An 18,368-nucleotide genomic window follows, 5' to 3' on the forward strand; every position below is an offset into this window, starting at 1 on the left:
TATTTAAAAGTGAAAATAGTGAAGGGAACAAAAAAAATAAAGGAAACCCACAAGTTCAGAAAATTGCAGCTGTAAGGTCATTGGCTCATGTACAGTTAAACTTAAAGGCACAGTCCTTCCCATTATAATGATAGGACCCACAAACTCAAATTTGAACAGGCTTTTTCATGGAATAAGAACATGCATCCCTCCACTTGGACACATTTCACAACCAGCCTTGATGCAACTCGAGCACATTCTTTGATGAAATACGTTCTCAAAGGACTATTTGTCAATCTGTGAAATGAATTCATCATAACTTTCTAACTCTGCATAGGAAGCAGCCAGAATTTTGTTGGTTTTGTTTGTTGTTGTTGTTGTTGTATGTATCAGATATGGAGGATATTCTTTATCCCTTATCCCGTGTAAAAGCCTGGCCAGATTTGAGATGGCAAGCCAAACAGTTTTAATGGGAAGGACTGCACCTTTACCATAATGCCAGCTGAATGCTATTGAGAACAGCAACAAAGCAGAACATCCCCCAAGAAAGAGAACTTTGTTTAGTGCACTCATGTTTCACATATCTGCCTTTGAAAGTGATTCTACAAAAATGGTTGAAAAAGCTGTGTGTACCCAAAGCTGGAGACAACCTACAGAGGAGAAAGAAGCAGGATCAATATACTGTACAGCGGAAAAAAGAAACTTGCACTAGGAAGCTGCGGCGCACAATGATGGTGGCAAATTTGGTGCTTGAGTCACTACCATTGAGCCTTTATTCCAGGATATTTTGTCAAAAATATATGAAAACACATTTTATTGCTATGGATATCGAACATGTGCGCCTATTCAGGTGAAGCCTTTTATGTGGGATGTGCTACTGTTATTCTGTTTCATCATGTTCAGCAATTTATAATAGCATGCATTCTGTTTTGACTCCAAACTATAGAGAGAGAAAAAGTAATATGTACAGCAGCTAAAACTGATCTGCAACATTGGTTTTACAATTAAACTTGAAGAAACTGAGTAATGAGTAAAATTTGTGTATGTGTGTGTGAATGCACTATAGTCAATATTTCTATACACACACATAAACCACAATCATCTAAACATACCAAGTCAATCCAGTACATTTATTATACATTACAATGCTGCAAAAATGACTTACAAACATAGTACATACACTACTTCAGTGTTTGTGTACAAAGACAAAACAATCATTTCCCACATGTATTTACATGTATTTCTATTGTTAAAAACTTTCTGCTACTCAATCGCACAGTTTACCCTCATACTGTACAATCAAATGATTACCAGCATTTTAATTTTTCGTTTTGCTTCATTCTTTCCTCAACAATTCAAACACAAACGCACAGAAATAATAACAAGAAGGGCAAAGCCCATACGACTCACATGCTTGACCTTGACCTTTACATGACCTTGACCTTCAGGGTCAAGGTCAAATAACTAAACCTAGCAATGACATCATACACTAAGAACTACTTTACACATTTTTCCTACCAAAATACATGTGACCTTGACCTGTTAATTCAAGACATAGGAAGTACAATGGTGCTTATTGGCTCTTTCTACCATGAGATATGGTCACTTTTAGTGGTTCACTACCTTATTTTGGTCACATTTCATAAGGGTCAAAGTGACCTTGATCATATGTGACCAAATGTGTCTCATGATGAAAGCATAACATGTGCCCCACATAATTTTTAAGTTTGAAACAGTTATCTTCCATAGTTCAGGGTCAAGGTCACTTCAAAATATGTATACAATCCAACTTTGAAGAGCTTCTGTGACCTTGACCTTGAAGCAAGGTAAACCAAACTGGTATCAAAAGATGGGGCTTACTTTGCCCTATATATCATATATAGGTGAGGTATTCAATCTCAAAAACTTCAGAGAAAATGGGAAAAATGTGAAAAATAGCTGTTTTTTAGACAACATTTATGGCCCCTGCGACCTTGACCTTGAAGCAAGGTCAAGATGCTATGTATGTTTTTGGGGGCCTTGTCATCATACACCATCTTGCCAAATTTGGTACTGATAGACTGAATAGTGTCCAAGAAATATCCAACGTTAAAGTTTTCCGGACGGACGGACGACTCGGGTGAGTACATAGACTCACTTTTGCTTCGCATGCGAGTCAAAAACAGCATTCCACGCTGTTTTTGACAATTGGACGAAGCCACTGCTGAAATTGAATAAATCGGAGCTTAATGACCTAACACATAACTGTCGGTTATTTTTCAGGGTGGCTCTATGTCTAAACAGCAAATTAACTGTAACAAATATTGCACCATACTTGCTGCTCTTACATATATATACATACACTTAAGATGGCGGTAAAACACAGCTCTCGCCATTTGTGAGAGCTAGCATGAACAATTAATCTCTCTTTGAAAGAAGTCTCCATCCTTTGCCTGAACATCAATGCTCCAAGAAAATCTATTTGATCGGAGGCCTCCTTGATCTTTGTGCAGGTTTTAACAAACAGCCTTTTACATGTCATGGTGTATAACCATTAACCACAAAGACATTTAAATTTTGACTATAGGCTACAGGTTTGATGTAAGGTTTGCAATTCTCAGCAGCTCTGGAGGTGTACACCATCTTTCTATCATGAACACACAAAAATAAATCTTAGTAAAGATAAAAAAAAACATAAGCATATGTGATATGGTTCAGATATCTAGTAGTTGACAATGGCAGAAGAGGAAGTTGGTGTGATCTCCAAAATAGGTTTTAGGACTGAGCCAGTTTCTCCAAACATTTTGTGGCATCCTTTAGTTTCCCAACCAGGTCCTGTTGACAAAGTCCACACAGTCAGTCAGTTAACCCTTACACTGGTGCAATTCTGTAACACATGTTACATAGCCACTGGTGAATTAACAGAGAGAAAAATAACAAAAAACAGTCATATAGGTTTTCGCATCCATGGGAGGTAATCGGAACCGACCAAACAGACTGAGCCAGTAGCGCGACATATGTCGTGACAACCAGGTGACAGTATACGTAAAGTAGCGCGACATATGTCGCGACAACCAGCCTAAGGGTTAAAATGCATCAGGTAATACAGTACTACAAACACAACATTTCAAAGGCAATGATTCAAAGAAACAGTATTTTCACTGGTCAACTAGTGACTTTTCTGACACAATTTTCATCACCTTAAACTGCCTGTCTCTGCGAATAAGGAAAACAAAATAACAATAGCAGTCTACCGGTTTTGAATCTGACAGCCTGATCCTATGTATTTTAATTTAAGTATGGGTATGTCTCTCATTGTTAGTACAGGGGAGAAGAGCCCTGTACACAGTCAGGTGAGACTCTACCTTTTTTACATTTGACAATTAACATGAGCATACACTCCTGATGAATATTCATGTTAAATAAATAAGAAGAAATACCTGAAGCTGTTCCAGTGAGCAAGAAAACTGAACCTCTTGAAGCTCTGTCTGGCCAGGCACCTGGTAAGAAAGAGCAAGACATATGAACATGCAATGTTTGGATAAAATTGTTCCAGTTATATGTTAATTCCTGTTTTTAAGGTTTGGTATTTGGCTAATGTCTCATTGGAATCACAGCCACAAACTAAAACTGACATTTCTTTGTCACTTTTAGCAACAAACATGAGAACTCATTTACATACAGCAGTTATCAGTCCACGTTTACACAATCCTCAGCTGTTTCAATAAGCATAGTAGTAACGAATACATTTACACTCGAACACAGCCATAACCGGCTCCTATGATGTATACATCACAACCAACACCTAGCGGGAATTCAGATTATTAGTGAAATATAAAATACAAAGAAAGAAAGAGAGGCTGAAATTTGCCTGTTCTTCACTGCTTCTTACCTTATAGGTGCCAGGAGAGTGGTTCTGCATAGTTTTCATCTACTGTTATCTCACACATTTACAGTGCTTATGTCATTTTCCTATTTCATATATAAATAAGGCATTCTATACATTATTTGTATTTTTGACAAAAATTTGGCATTATACACAGAATCGAGACAGTCATTCTTTTTCGAGACTATGACTGTCGAGATCAGTGTCAAAACCTACAAAGCAGCTGTGATTTCTTCCATAAGCTGCTGCAAGAATCAAATTCAAATTCCAACCTTCCAAAATTCCAGTCAACCTGAATGCATACTCACCTCTGTTTTGAGAGAAATGAGGTACACAGCTTCATTTATGCGTTCCATGTGGTTGCTCTGAAAACACCCAAATGAGGAGAATATTACAAAAGTAGGAACAGCAAAACAAAACAGATTCGACAAGTTATGTAAGACAATTTTCCTTTGGGAATTCAAGAACACTTGACACTAAAAGAAGCTCTGAAACTAATTCTAAACGACACTGTAAGAAGTCAGAAGTTGTGAAACTACATGTAAATCCAAGGTGAGAACAATAATAGGAAGACATAACAACATGTCAGGTCAAAAAAGTATGCATCAGTGACTGAAGACCAAGGCCTGCATGAGAAAAACTGGTTTCATGTCTTCTAACAACACCAGTGGCCGAGGTCTTGTCGGCTACGTAGCGGCTTTACGCATATGCGCAGAGTCTACGGACACCGTAAGATGAAAACGTGGTGGGCATGACGCGAGCGTAGCGAAACTTGCGCCGCTACGTTCACCGTAAAGTTACGACAGCCCCCTCCCTGTCGTAAACCATTGCGCAGCACGCGTGTGGCGAAAAAACATGGCGGGCAGCACGTTATTTTTCGGATGCTTTTGCGGCGGAACTTCAGCCGTCAACGGATGTTGCTGAACAAATCCTCATTGCTTTACTTCTTTTTTTTCTAGCAAGGTGTGGATTTCAACTTCACTAAAATGTCTGCCGCGGTGCTTTGGAGCTCCAGCTTTGACAACGTGATAAAGAACAAAACGAATACTATATTACGTAATCAAACACAACATCATGACGTAAAGTACACAAAAAGAAAGAATTCTCCGTATCGCCGAGACTAATAGACTTCCTTGAGGCTTTTGACGTCACTAGTTAGACGCGACTTCACGGGATATACCCCTTCACTAAAAATAGTACAACTTTGCGCACAGCGTTAGCTCCTTACGTATTTCGTTACTCCGCAAACGACTAAGCAAGCGTCGTGACCACCAAGTTACGCATTTGCGGAGCTACGGAATACGTAGGCTTTACGTGTTCGTAACTCCATGCGTAACCTAACTTATTTGCGCTACCGACAAGACCTCGGCCACAGATGTCATATATTTCCTTTTTGCTTTTCAGGACGCCTCTTCCCTCTGCACCCATGATCTGTATTATTAATATTTGTAATGTTATTGCTAAACTCTCTTAGCCATTGTCTTATCTCAGGCTATATTCTTATAAAACTTTTAGAATATTGTGAAAGCTAGCAGTACAAGCAGGAGAGGGCACAAGTCGCAATGTTGCGACAAAATGCAACAGAACACACTGATTTTGTAAAAGAATAGTTCGGCCATGCTAACTTTGAATCTGTTCTGGAAACCAATCCATTCTGGAAACATCCCTCACTACAACATATTTGCGATAAACGTTTCAGACTTTGCTTCTCAGCGATTTTGTCCATGCCCATCGCTAATTACGTACTCACCTTAATGTAATAATCAAGACGCCAGTCTACATCCACTATATGAGGTCTGCAGCTTCCCACACTGCATAAATTGAAGAAAGAAATCAAAACTTGACCAAATGTAAAAAGAAAAATCGCATTTCAAATCCATTTCTTAATAAAGTAAAGGTGACATCTTCCCGAGTTAAAAATCAATCTTTTGATTGAAAACATGACTGTATGAGGGTGTCAACACACACACACATACACAAACACCTGCACACAGACAATCTACTCTAAACAATGAAAATTTAGGTTGCTGGAGAAGAAAGAAAAAAATACCCACACACAAGCAAAACCAAAATAAAGTAACTGGGAGCTTATTGTACAGATACCTGTGTTGAAAATCAGAAATTCCTTCTCTCATTGTCTCTTTTTGACTTTGAATGTTCAAATCTTACAGTTCATCCATACAAAAATGCTAACAATTTTAAAGAACACCCTTGATAATTTTGGATGGGACTTATAACCTCCCTGGTTCAGTAAAATGTACATACCTCCCAAGCAATATCTGCATACTTGGTTTTTGTGTCTGAAATGTGAAAAAAATGTGTGTTGTGAGAACAATCATGCACCTCACAATAGTGAGAAAAAAACCCTGACAAAGACAATATCAATGTATAATAAAATTAATACGGTAGCAGGCAAATTGCCCCCCCCCCCCCCCCCCCTGAACAATTGCCCCCCCCCCCCCCCAACATGGGAGGACAATTGCCCCCCTCAGCTCTTTAATTGCATAATATTTACTCAAATTAGTGTGCATGTGCAAGCATACATGTATGCGAGCGTGCGTGTTTCAGTGTGTACGTGCGTGTGTGCATGCGTTAGTATGTGTGTGATAGGTTCACATACTGAATTTATTTAATCACAGTACGAATTGTGATCCTGTATTTTCCGATTGAGAGCTTGATTGTGTGCATGCGTACGTGCGTGCATGTTTGTGTGCGGTTGTGTGTGTGCGGTTGTGTGTGTGTGAAAACCAGGGATCATCATTCAGATAAACTAACATCAAAATACTTAACTTACCCCCCGAAGGCTGCATAACAACAAAATAATTACCCCCCCCCCCCCCCCCCAATTTTACATTTAGTCAAGTTTTGACTAAATGCTTTAACATACAGGGAGAATCAAGACGAGGGTCGTGGTACATGTGTGTGTGTGTAGAGTGATTCAGACAAGACTTGTTTTCCCTCCAAAGACAACCTTCACTATCACAAAGTCATGGGGGGCAATTGTCCTAGGAGGCAATTGTCCAGGGGGCAGTTCCTGGGGGGCAATTAGCCTACAACCTATAATATGAGTAACATGATGAATGCTTTACATACCCCAAGCTGTCAACAGGACTACAATTCTGAGAAAATGTATAACATTAACACGGCAAACATTAATTTGATTCAAGATGGACATTACTTTAGTTTAAAACTCAAAGTAAAGGTTTAACAAAAGTATTCTAACAGTCATGAACTAATAGAATAATAGCAATCAGGCCAAGAAAAAAATCAAATGGTTCTGATTCCCCGACCGACTCAAATTTTTCCTCCCGACCCTACAACTTTTTATTGATCCTTCAAAAAAGATATAAATAAATAAATTAATTTAAAAACTTGATTTTGCAGATTTTACAAGGATACGCTTCGACAACACCTAGGGAACAAAGCTTGCACAATTTCCTACTTTTGCCTTGTCATCAAAAACAAAATGCTTGTTGCTTTTGCCTAATAAACTCAATCACCTTCTGTGCGTGTCTTAGATAATTTCTTGTAATCATGGCATCTGTATGAATTCCATGTCCAACATCTGTAGGGAATATGTGCTCTCCAGCATCTGCTACAATTTTTGTCTCAGATGTTAATTCTTCGTCCCACAAAATTATTGTAATTTTCACCGTTTCTCATAATTACTGGACCCAACTTCAAAAGTTCAACAAGAAAGAGTGTGTGACCATTCAGATTGTAAAATTTACTTACCAAAAATATATTGTTAAAACTCTGTATCCTGTCCGGTGTAAACTTGCATTCCTCCAGGAAATGGCTGTAAGAAGAAAAAAAAATGCATCACATACATGTACAATCATCAATGACAATGGCGAGAAAAGCTTACAACTTTCTGCAATGTTAAAAAGGTATGTACTGTCACAAAACTAACTTGAATAAGAACTTCATTTTTTCCACGCGTCACTGATTTTCTGCGTTACTATTAAAAATGACACATAACATTCCTGGGTGTGCGGGCTTATCTGATGTGTGGAAGCCGGTGCCATATCAAATACGCACCAGCAAACCACGGGTTCATTATCCAGCCTAACTAGAGGTTGCACTCACTAAGATTAAACAAAAATGCACAGAATCTGACTGGCTGGTTTGCCCAGCATAGAACTTTTTAATACATTGTGTTGTCTGACTTCTGCTTCTTGTACCATGTCAACTAATCGAAAATTTTTAATTAAATTTTCATTTGATTAATATACTTACCCGAGTCACATATTTAGCATTGACGCAGTCGAGATGCTAGGTTGACTGAAAAAACGCTATCCCGTCTATAGTATAAGGGAAGCAACCCAAGCAAAAAAGTAGCAAGCTTGCTACCCTGGGTTGCCTCCCGTAGCGTGCATCACGCCACAGATCTCGTACCCAATACGAGACACCCTCATTCGACTTCTAGAATACAAAGAAACTAAAAGCGGGGAAGGTGGGAGGGAATTACCTATGTGACTCGGGTAAGTATATTAATCAAATGAAAATTTAATTAAAAATTTTCGATTAAATTACATATTCTTACTCCGAGTCACATATTTAGCAGATAACTCCAACAAGGTGGTGGGTAAGATCAAAAAGTTCAAACTCACTCTAAAGTTCTGGAGAGACAAAAGCCAGCTGCCGCCAAGGAAGGAATGGGCCGAGACCCATCCTGACAGAGGGCAGCAATGTCTGCAGAACCTGATAAGACAAAATCCTAGCGCCAGAAGCTGTGCGCAGGACATCATCCAAACCTCATAGGCCAAAAAGGCCAAGGAGGAGGCCCAGGCCCTGGAAATGAGCTCGGGCCGAGCCGAGGGAAAGATAGCATAAAGCTATGACAAGGCGGAGGGAAAGAATATCCCTTGCCAAGAAACTGGCCCACTGCCAAAAGTCAGGAAAGGATCCCGTGAGAAAGAAACCACTGACTCACTCTAAACCCTTGCCAGGAACTGGCCCACTGCCAAAGGACAGAAACGGACCGAGAACCACCCTGATTGACAGCCGAGATGTCTCTCAGGCAAGAAATGCGAAAGACAACATCAGAGAGCCAGTAAGCTGTGCCCAGCACTTCTTCCAATCTTCTGAACCGTAAAACAGTCCGGAAAAGGACCCCAGTCTTGGAAAAACCCGACCAAGTAGAGGGAAGGACAAGCTGCCCCCCCCCCACCCCCCCCCTTAAATTGGAAGGAAATGCTAATGGCCTGGAAAAGATCCGTGCGTAAGGTTGCCGGCTAAGCACTGAAAAGGACCGACCCTCACGGAGACCATAAGGAAAACATGCCAAAGTAAGAAAACTTTGGGATGGAGTGAGGCCCAAAAGGCCCTTGAAAGAACAGTCAGCTCCAGAAGAGTGACCAAACTCCAAACCGGAAAGAGAGAGACGCCTGAGTACCAAGTACCAGAGTCCAACTCAATGAGCAAAACTCAAGGGAGACGGTCACCAGTTGTCCCCTGCCCATCCCTGCGAAAGCAGAGAGAGGGGTAAAAAAGAGGACGAAGCGACCTAAGGTAGTGCGTAAGCACCCGAAATGCGGACCCGCAGTGGCCAAATCCTAATGTGACCGGAGACCGGAAACAAAATGACAAAAGCCAGCGTGTTCGCAGAGCAGACTGCTTGTAGGTAATTGAAAATGAATCAAAAAACCCGAAACAGAAAGAACGAGGCTGGTAAGAAATACGGAAAACCGTGAAGCAAACCAGCCGTCAGACTCCCGAGACCAGAGTTCTCAGGAGAAAAAAGTAATAGTCATAGTTGCAAGTGAAAAAGGGGTGACCAGGCCGGAAGCCCAACCCAGCAGAAATCGTCCCAACTCACATCATGCAAGCATGATGGAGAAGAGGAAGAGACGAAATCCGCAGTCACAAGAACCAAATTGCCAAAGTCGCAACACGACAGGCAGGAGACTATAACACAGGCTAAGGACGAGAGCCTTGCTGCCCGTAGGCCGGCCATTGCACCAAAGTACCCAAAGTACACAGGCACAGTAAGAAACCAAAAGTTTCGGCCGCCGAAAAAGATGCTGGCCTAGAGGCCAGCAACGAGAAAACTGGAACATTAGCTAGACCTCTGCCCAAAAAGGGGAGGAGTAGCCAAAAAACCTGAGAAAAAGTGACAAGCCAAGAATGACTTCTCAAACATGCATTGCCCAGACAATGCACCCTCAGGAAAATCTGAATGTTACTTCCGAGGCCAACTCAAGTGAACCTTAAGTTTGGACGAAACACCAGAACGCGTCTGATCGCTAGAGAAAGACAAAGTCAGACTCGGCGAAAGACAAACCTGGACCAAGTCCAGAAGCTCGTGGCAAAGAGAAAACGGGGAAGCCCAAACCCCACTTTAAACGGAAATCGACCTCTCAGCACCCATACGCTGGGAAAGAGAAAGAATGTCGAAGCCCGAAGCCACAAGCACAAGGAAAGCAACAACCACCACCGCCAACGGATGAAATGGCTGTTGCTCCAGCCGAGGCTAAAACCCCGAAGCCCTAAGGCCAGCTGTTGTTTCAAAAACCCAGCGTACCTATGACGGCTGTGAAAGAAACAATCTCACCTTAGCTGAGGACTTAGGCCGCTTAGGCTTAGTCCGCTTAGGTATAGCCTGCTTAGGAGCGGCCTGCTTTTGCTGCTTTCAGATTGAAGCTCAAAAGAAGGGAACCGCTGTTCTCTGTTGGTCTCAATCCCCTGCTTCTGGCATGAGAGGCCAGGCTGCCGGAGAGAGACCGTCCACCAAGGATGACGATCTGAGAATGTTCCTTGTCGACTCCTCAGAAAACCGGGAGTGGGCAAGAAACAAGTCCCTTCTGCACGAGACCGCATGGAAATAGTGCAGAGAGGACAGCCTCATCTGTGCCTCGTTCACCCTTGTAAGTGTGGAGAGGAGTGAGACACTTCCTCCGCGTCCTGCTCTTTACTAAGGGTAAAGGGCGCCAAGGAATCTGCCAGAGCGCGAGAAAGCGCCCGCAGGAGAGTCTCGGAAATGGAACTGAGTTCCAAAAGTTGTCAGCCCCCTTCCTCAGAGAATAGGAGATTCTGCCCATAGAACGGCAGAACCGAATCCTTCCTCAACGGCTTCGTAAGAAGCGAAAGAAGTTCCGGCGTGACCGGAAACGGTGCACGCGGACGGGGAAGGCCAACAGGAGGCTTCGAGACGACCTTGCCAAGGCAACTTCCTCTGATCCGCTAAGGGCACAAAGGAGGAAGCCTGCGCAGGAGCGGCAAGGTATTCCGATGCCAGCTCCGAAGCTGAACCCTGAGGAACCAGCAACGAAACCGACGCCGGAGGCAACCCCCTGTCGAAGAGGGGGGCTTGGCGAAAAGGCAAAAAGGCGAAAAGCTACTAAGGGTGATTCTTCAAACCAGAAGTAGCTGCTTCCTCTTTGCCAACCTGAAGTCCTTCCTGTTGGCAATCGATTGTGCTCATTCCCTAACTGAGAGGAGGATGAGAGGAATCAAAAACCAAGGAAAGTGGGAGAGAGGAGCTAGCGGCCACCACCGGAGTGTGTGGATGCTGCTGTCCCAACAGAGGCAAGAAGCCTGTATGCCCATAGGGCAAGCCTTGTTCGAAATTCACCGGCGACCAAACGGAAGCAGCGGGAACTGAACCGGAAAATCCAGGAGGAGCCGGAAGTGCGGCAGCAACAGCAGCGCTATGCCACCTACGAGCTGAAGCTCGGAACCCAAAGGTAGGCCGTAGGCCAGAACCGGAAGTGACAGTAACCTGTGCACTACCCGCTTGACCTACCTTCCTGCCAAGGCCGGAAGCGAAGCTGCCGGAAATGGCTGCCGCGCAAAGGGCAAAGCTCAAACCGGAAAGGGCCATGGGCTGCCCACACACCGATGAACTAACATTTCCAGCCGGAGCCGGAAGAGAAGCTGTCGCGGACGACTGCTTACGTATAGCGCAGCTCAAGCCGGATGGGATCATTATTTGTCCGCTTTCCAACGAGGCACTACTTCCGTGAACCGGAAGTGCAGCTGTCGCGTACGACTGCCGACGTAAGGCAAGGCTCGAACCGGACGTGACAGTAGCCTGTGCACTAACCAGTGAACCTACACTTCCGGCCGGAACCGGAAGAACAGCTGTCGCGGGCGACTGCTGTCATAGGACAAGACTCGAACCAGACGTGACAGTAGTCTGTGCACTAGCCGGTGAACCTCTACTTCCGGCCGAAGCTGGAAGCGGCTGCCGCGAACGACTGCTGACGTAAATTCGGAAGCTGGCCGGAGCCGCCGAAGGCAGCTGCTCCTCGTCCACGGACCCGAAGTCCGAAACACCACCTGAAGGGGACGGCTCATAGCCAAAGGAACCCGACAAATGACGCTGCGAGGGAAGGCCGTAAGCCGAACGCCCATCCTGTTGGCCATCGATGAAACTCGCCCCCTGACTGAGAGGAAGATGAGAGTCACCAACAACCGAAGGCAGCTGAAGAGAGGCGCTGGCGGCCACCACCGAAGTGGGTGGCTGCTGCTGTCCCAACAGAGGCAAAAAGCCTGAATGCCCAGGAGAACCACCGTATTCGAAATTCACCGGCGACACAACGGAAGCAGCGGGAACCGAACCGGAAAAGCCGGGAGGAGCCGGAAGTGCAGACGCAACAGCAGAACTGTGCCATAGCTGGTGCTGAGGAGTCTGCAAGCTACAACCCGGAAGCCCTAGGCCGGAACCGGAAGTGACAGATGACTGTGCACGACCCGTTTGACCTACATTTCCCGCCCAGGCAGGAAGCGCAGCTGCCGGAAACGGCTGCTGTAGCAGGGCAAGGCTCGAACCGGAAGGGACCATGGTCTGTCCGTAACCAGTGAACCACCACTTCCGGCCGGAGCCGGAAGAGAAGCTGCCGCGAACGACTGCTTACGTAAAGCGCAGCTCGAACCGGAGGGAACCATGGTCTGTCCGCAACCAGTGAACCACCACTTCCGGCCGGAGCCGGAAGAGAAGCTGCCGCGAACGACTGCTTACGTAAAGCGCAGCTCGAACCGGAGGGGACCATGGTCTGTCCGCAACCAGTGAACCACTACTTCCGGGAACCGGAAGTGCAGCTGCCGAAGACGGCTGCTGCGAGCACATACCTTGCATTGACCGCATCCCCGAAGGGACCTGCTCAGGTGCACTCCCGCAAGCGGAAGCCACCGAGTGCCGGCCAAGAAGAGAAACGCCTCCAGGTGAGAGGAATCCAGAGACATCACGGGAGCCAGCAGGCTGGGCAGGCGATCTGGAAACGCCAGGAACAAAGACCAGCGACCGAGGGTCGCACACCCCCGGGAGGGAGGCAGAGCTGGTCACAGGCTCCCCACGCGACATTTCTGCACGGACAATAGTCCGAATCTCTGGAATCAAAGAAGACAAAAGGCTAGCAACAAAAGCGCCAGCCTCCGGCGCAGGTACAGGGTTAGAAACGGACGCGGTAGCGGCCGAACCCGCCGCTCGAGAGCCAGACGAAGTCTCCTCCGGCGCCGAAAAAGGCACAGAAAAGACAGAGTTAGTCTTCGGATCAGAAACATGAACTAAGGGGTTCTTAGAAGAAGAGGTGGAAGCCGAGGACTGAGGTTAACCAGGGCCCTTGCCCTTACCCTCGGCCTTCACCGCTCACTTTTCTCACTATCCGACATGCTGTCACGCGAGAAAAACAAACTACTGAACGTAAACAAGTCTCTAGGACGCAAAACTTCAGCAGAATAAACTAGCACTAACGTACAAGCCACTAACGTAGCTAACAAATGCTACTGGTAAAACGCTCAAAGTCCGTAGCACGGACCTAAACTAACCAGCAAAAAACACCACGTGCTAGCGAAAAATGGCGACCAAAATGGCGGCCACAACAACAAACTACTGAGCAAAATTCATAAGTCCGGCGGACGAAAAATTCTCAGCAGAATGAACAATGCAAACAACAACAATGCAAGGAACAATCTCACCAGCTAGAAACAGCTAGGAGCAGACGGGGAGCCGAGGACGGTGGGTGTCAGGCAGACAGCAAACCGGCCTAGGAGCGAAATCAAAGCACGACCTGTCTCTCTGGCTGAAAGGAGTCGAATGAGGGTGTCTCGTATTGGGTACGAGATCTGTGGCGTGATGCACGCTACGGGAGGCAACCCAGGGTAGCAAGCTTGCTACTTTTTTGCTTGGGTTGCTTCCCTTATACTATAGACGGGATAGCGTTTTTTCAGTCAACCTAGCATCTCGACTGCGTCAATGCTAAATATGTGACTCGGAGTAAGAATATGTAATTTAATATGATATTTTGTCTGCATTTCTTCCCCAAAAGAAGGTATAAACGATAACTTCCATGCAGTTCCATCTGGACAAGAAACAGTTTGTTTCCTTATTTCTAGATTCACTAACACTCTAAGCCTGCTAAGGATGCTCACCTAATTCCGTTAGCATCAGCATCATGTTTTGCAGCCTCCAGAACGAGAGCTACCACACCACTGTAAGCTGCTTTCAGGACTGCCTTGTCAACAGCTTTGAATGACGGATCATCTGCAATCAACAATAAACAATACCTGACTATAAATAATAAACCTTCATGGTTTTTTTTAGTACTTAACCCAATGCCTACCAGCTAGATCATAAAATTTCACCCGCAGGATAATCCTAATATATCCAAATCCTGAAACAGACACATATAAATATATTATATCTTGATAAACAAACACACACAGGGTCCCCACTGGTTTTTAGAAACAAAATTCCATGACTTTTCCATGACTTTCCATGAGCCTCAATAACATTTTCCATGACTAGATCCACAGGTCGCCATTTCCGAACACGCAAACTTTTTACGTCTTGTCACTGCCAGTTTTGACACTGGCTTGCTTTGCACTGAATTTGAGTCACTTTCTACGCAGTGTCTCTTCGTGACAAGCAAGTCAAGCATTTGCTACGCAGTCAGATTATTGGTAATGTTTGCTGGTCGTGTCATTTCACTAAACTGGACCAGCCACTGTTTGTATCCATCTGCACTTTCGTAAATTCCGTTTCATAACCGTCCCTGTGACTTGACGAACTGTCATTTTTTTCACCGCGATACACAGTTCATTGCGAAGATCTTCCTCGGTAATTCGTTCCAATTTCGCATACTTTTTGTTATCAACAAACAACTCGAAAGAAAGTTTCAAAATCATCATCCTCCTCCATCTTGCTTGTCGAAGCGCTAAAGTACTTTATCGATGCAAAAACAAAAGCAGAAAACTTCGACGAAACCGACTCAAATGCAGCGCAGACGACACGACGAGATAACGGAAGGAAGTGAGCCTCGCTTTGGCTCAAGTGCCGTTAAAAATACCGTTATTCTCGTGTGCAAATACGAACGAGAAGTTGGTCATACGAACAAGCCTTGTGCTGGCGACGCAAATCAGGGAATGGCTGGGCAACAAAAATCGCCGCTGGCGTGCTAAAGGTTAATTTTTTTTTCTTTCTTATTTTTTTTAAATTCCATGACTTTCCATGACTTGAATTGAAATTCCATGACTTTCCAGGCCTGGAAAATTAAAAATCAAATTCCATGACTTTCCAGGACCTGTACGAACCCTGCACACAGCCAGTTGGAAAATATCACAGTCTGAAATTACAACCGAACATAGCATTCAAATTTGAAAAATATAACGCTCAAAGTCAAACACTAATTCTAAGAAATTCCTTGTGAGTGTTCATTGTCAATGTCATCTTTTCAACACCCAAAACAAACTCCTTGTAGCTCTCGACTCAATTTCAAATCTGTTTCTCCAGGGAAAGCGCATGAAATACTCAGGGTCGAAAGGTAGGACGCAAATTATGACTAGCGCAAAAAGGCATCACAATGAGAATTATACAGTCTGGGATTCCCACTCACATAATTACAACCCCCCCCCCAACCTTAGGCCAAAAAAAAAATGGGTCTGTTTACGGTAACCCGACCGACCCTAGTTTTTAGGCCCGACCCTAATCCTTTTTTTGGATCGTCTGAAAAAAACAAAAACAACGCATCCAAAATAGAGCTGTTTGCGCTCAAACAGCAGACGACAGAAGGGAGGTAAGCTCAAAGTACTGTTTATAGTTATGTTGGGCAAAAACAGGGATTGATGAGAAGAAATGAACTGTGAAACATCATAGAGACAGACCTGTTTACCCCCATAAGTGTTTTGGAGTAATGCTCAGCCCCAAAAATAGTAATCCTGGCACAAAAATAGTAATCACCCAGCATTCGTCGCCAATTACAACGCACATGACAACTGTGTCTTCGAAACGCAATCATGCATATCCATCATTCACAAACAAAACACATCAGTCAGTTTTTGTAGTCATCATAATTTCAAAGAAGATCATATCAAAAGCACATGAAAAAAACAATGCCAAACATGTGAATTAATCAAAAATAAAATTTTATTTTTTTATTTTTTTTAAACATTTTAATCATTTATGTTCCTCTCAGTAACTGAATAACTGAAAGTAACACCTTACATAACTGAGAAGAAAAAAGTCTTCAAAAGTCCCGCTTCATCTTTTAAGTCCTTGTTTCAAACTCAAAGCCACTGTCATGAGTTACTTTACACCACAACCCATATTTCTGACTGCCAAGACGTGTCAAGTGGAAAACAAAGAAAAATAATAAATTATTATAATGGACACCTGGTTAAAAAGTAAGCTTAGCACCCCACCTTTGGCGATTTTGGAATCCGGGAACATGCCACGAAAAGCCTGTGAAAGGGAGTTTGCAGTCGCTAGAGGCAGGTTGAGTTCAGCGATCATCTCACACATTGTCACCTCTGGCTCTGCACGAGTAACTTGCCGCTTCAGATCGGATACTGGCCCTGTCTCATCTTTTTTTGGTGCAACAAAGCCTGTAATGGCTGGCTGAGTTCTCTGGGCAGTGCCATCGGCAGTTGAACGACCGACAGCATCTTTGTGATACTGCGTTTTGGTGTGCTTGAAGCAGTCATTTCCCCCCCCCCCCCCCCCCGTGCGAGCACGCAAAATCCTTGTAGCACAGTTTGCATTAGACGTGATGAGCACCCTTCGACGAAGGTCCTAGAAACGTCCACTTTTCGGTATATTCTTTTCGAAATTTCTGGTTGGTTGGAGGTTTCTTCTTAGAGGGGTTGTCTTCTTTTTCCGAGGCACTCGATTCTCGACTTCTCTTCATGTTGGCAGAACGTTGGTTAAAATTTACGGATCGGAACACGGACAAGATTTTAAAATGTTGGATCGGAAGCGGACAGCGACGGAAAACGTAACCTGGACGTTTCGAAAATCGTTGTCTTGACACGGATAGCGGAATGGCGTATTTTTTGCAGAAAATCGTAATAAATTACGCCAAAATCGTAAGGGTAAACAGGTCTGTAGAGAGGGGAGAAAAAAAAAAAAGGAAAAAAAAAAAAAAAAAAAAACCCGACCAACCGACCCTATTTTTTCACCCTATGTTACCGTAAACAGACCTATTTTTTTTTTTTGGCCTTAACTGTATACCATACTTTCCGGGTCATAAGGCGCGACTTTTTTCCTCGAGTTCGACCCCTGCGTCTTGTATAACGAAGCGCCTAATCCGTGTATGAAATACGAAAAAAATCAAAGAGACCGCCTGAGTACCAGTCAAACAACTTGTGATAATGCATGTTTCAGCTACTAGGTACTGCCCTGGCCAAGTTTCCTCGAGCTCTCTGACCGGTCACTGACCCCGGTGCAGGAAGTGTTTCCTCTCTCAGATATGACAGGGGAACCACCTCTCATGGCAAAAACTGGGTCATTTCCACTCTGTAGACCGTTTGTTACCGGTATACTTTTTCAATTTTGGTGCGCCCTATCGGCCCCCTGCGCCCAATGGGTGACTGGATTACAATTTTTGTTAAAAAGGAGGGGGTGCGCCTTATGCGCTGTAGCGCCTTGTCACCCGGAAAGTACGGTAGCTTTTGGGATGATGAGACAGTTTTCCTGTTAGACATCATCACTTTAATAGGACCAACAAATATTTACACCAGCCCGGAGAGAAGACTGCAGAGAAAAAAAATCAGAATTACAAACATCTTTACATTCCAACCAAGGCTTCTTTGAGAGATTGTCGCTAATTATGAAAAAATGCCACCTTTGGTGCGTTTTTGTGTGTGTGTGTGTCAATCAGAGATAGTGTGTGTGTGTGTGTGTGTCAATCAGAGAGAGAGAGAGAGAGAGAGAGAGAGAGAGAGAGAGAGAGAGAGACAGACAGACAGACAGACAGACAGACAGAGAGAGAGATGTAGAGAGACTCAGAGAGAGAGAAAGATGTTCTAGTGAACGACGAAGAAGAAGAAGAGAAAGATGTTGGAATTATCTCCGTTTAGTTAATTCCAGCACCTGCTATCGCATTTCTGTCTGTTTCAGATAACACTCCCCGGCAAGCTTTCCTCGCGAGCTGGTCAAAACACTTGTCTGGTATGTGTGCTGTATCACCAGCCAGACACAAGTTTTCTACGACACTTGCACCTAACTCCATGTTTTCCTCTCCCGTAGCCGCCCTCACATGACGTTCGCCGAGAGTTACACCCCTTCCTTTCACATTTGACCAAT

The 18,368-nt window shown here is 44.2% G+C and overlaps 1 protein-coding gene across 1 annotated transcript; it reads right to left on the reverse strand.

The window, feature by feature from the left end:
- Positions 1-347: 347 nt before the first annotated feature.
- Positions 348-18,339, reverse strand: LOC138982470 (COMM domain-containing protein 3-like). Its single transcript, XM_070355766.1, has 8 exons — positions 18,156-18,339; positions 14,219-14,330; positions 7,580-7,643; positions 6,110-6,144; positions 5,595-5,655; positions 4,153-4,209; positions 3,399-3,458; positions 348-2,793 (listed from the first exon to the last, which is right to left on the reverse strand). The coding sequence occupies exons 1-8, from the start codon at positions 18,292-18,294 to the stop codon at positions 2,734-2,736; spliced, it is 588 nt and encodes a 195-aa protein (XP_070211867.1). The 5' UTR covers positions 18,295-18,339; the 3' UTR covers positions 348-2,733.
- Positions 18,340-18,368: the final 29 nt, after the last annotated feature.

This window comes from Littorina saxatilis, linkage group LG12 (assembly GCF_037325665.1).
Source record: "Littorina saxatilis isolate snail1 linkage group LG12, US_GU_Lsax_2.0, whole genome shotgun sequence".
Taxonomy (NCBI): domain Eukaryota; kingdom Metazoa; phylum Mollusca; class Gastropoda; order Littorinimorpha; family Littorinidae; genus Littorina; species Littorina saxatilis.

What these genes read in the sequence shown, in the direction of transcription:
- LOC138982470 (XM_070355766.1), bottom strand. Translation starts at nt 18,294, where the DNA reads ATGGAGTTAGGTGCAAGTGTCGTAGAAAACTTGTGTCTGGCTGGTGAT. An exon ending in GCTGATGCTAACGGAATTAG is followed by an intron (nt 7,644 to 14,218) that starts GTGAGCATCCTT and finishes TTCTTCTTACAG; the next exon opens with CCATTTCCTGGAGGAATGCA. An exon ending in GCTCACTGGAACAGCTTCAG is followed by an intron (nt 2,794 to 3,398) that starts GTATTTCTTCTT and finishes CTTTGTCAACAG; the next exon opens with GACCTGGTTGGGAAACTAAA.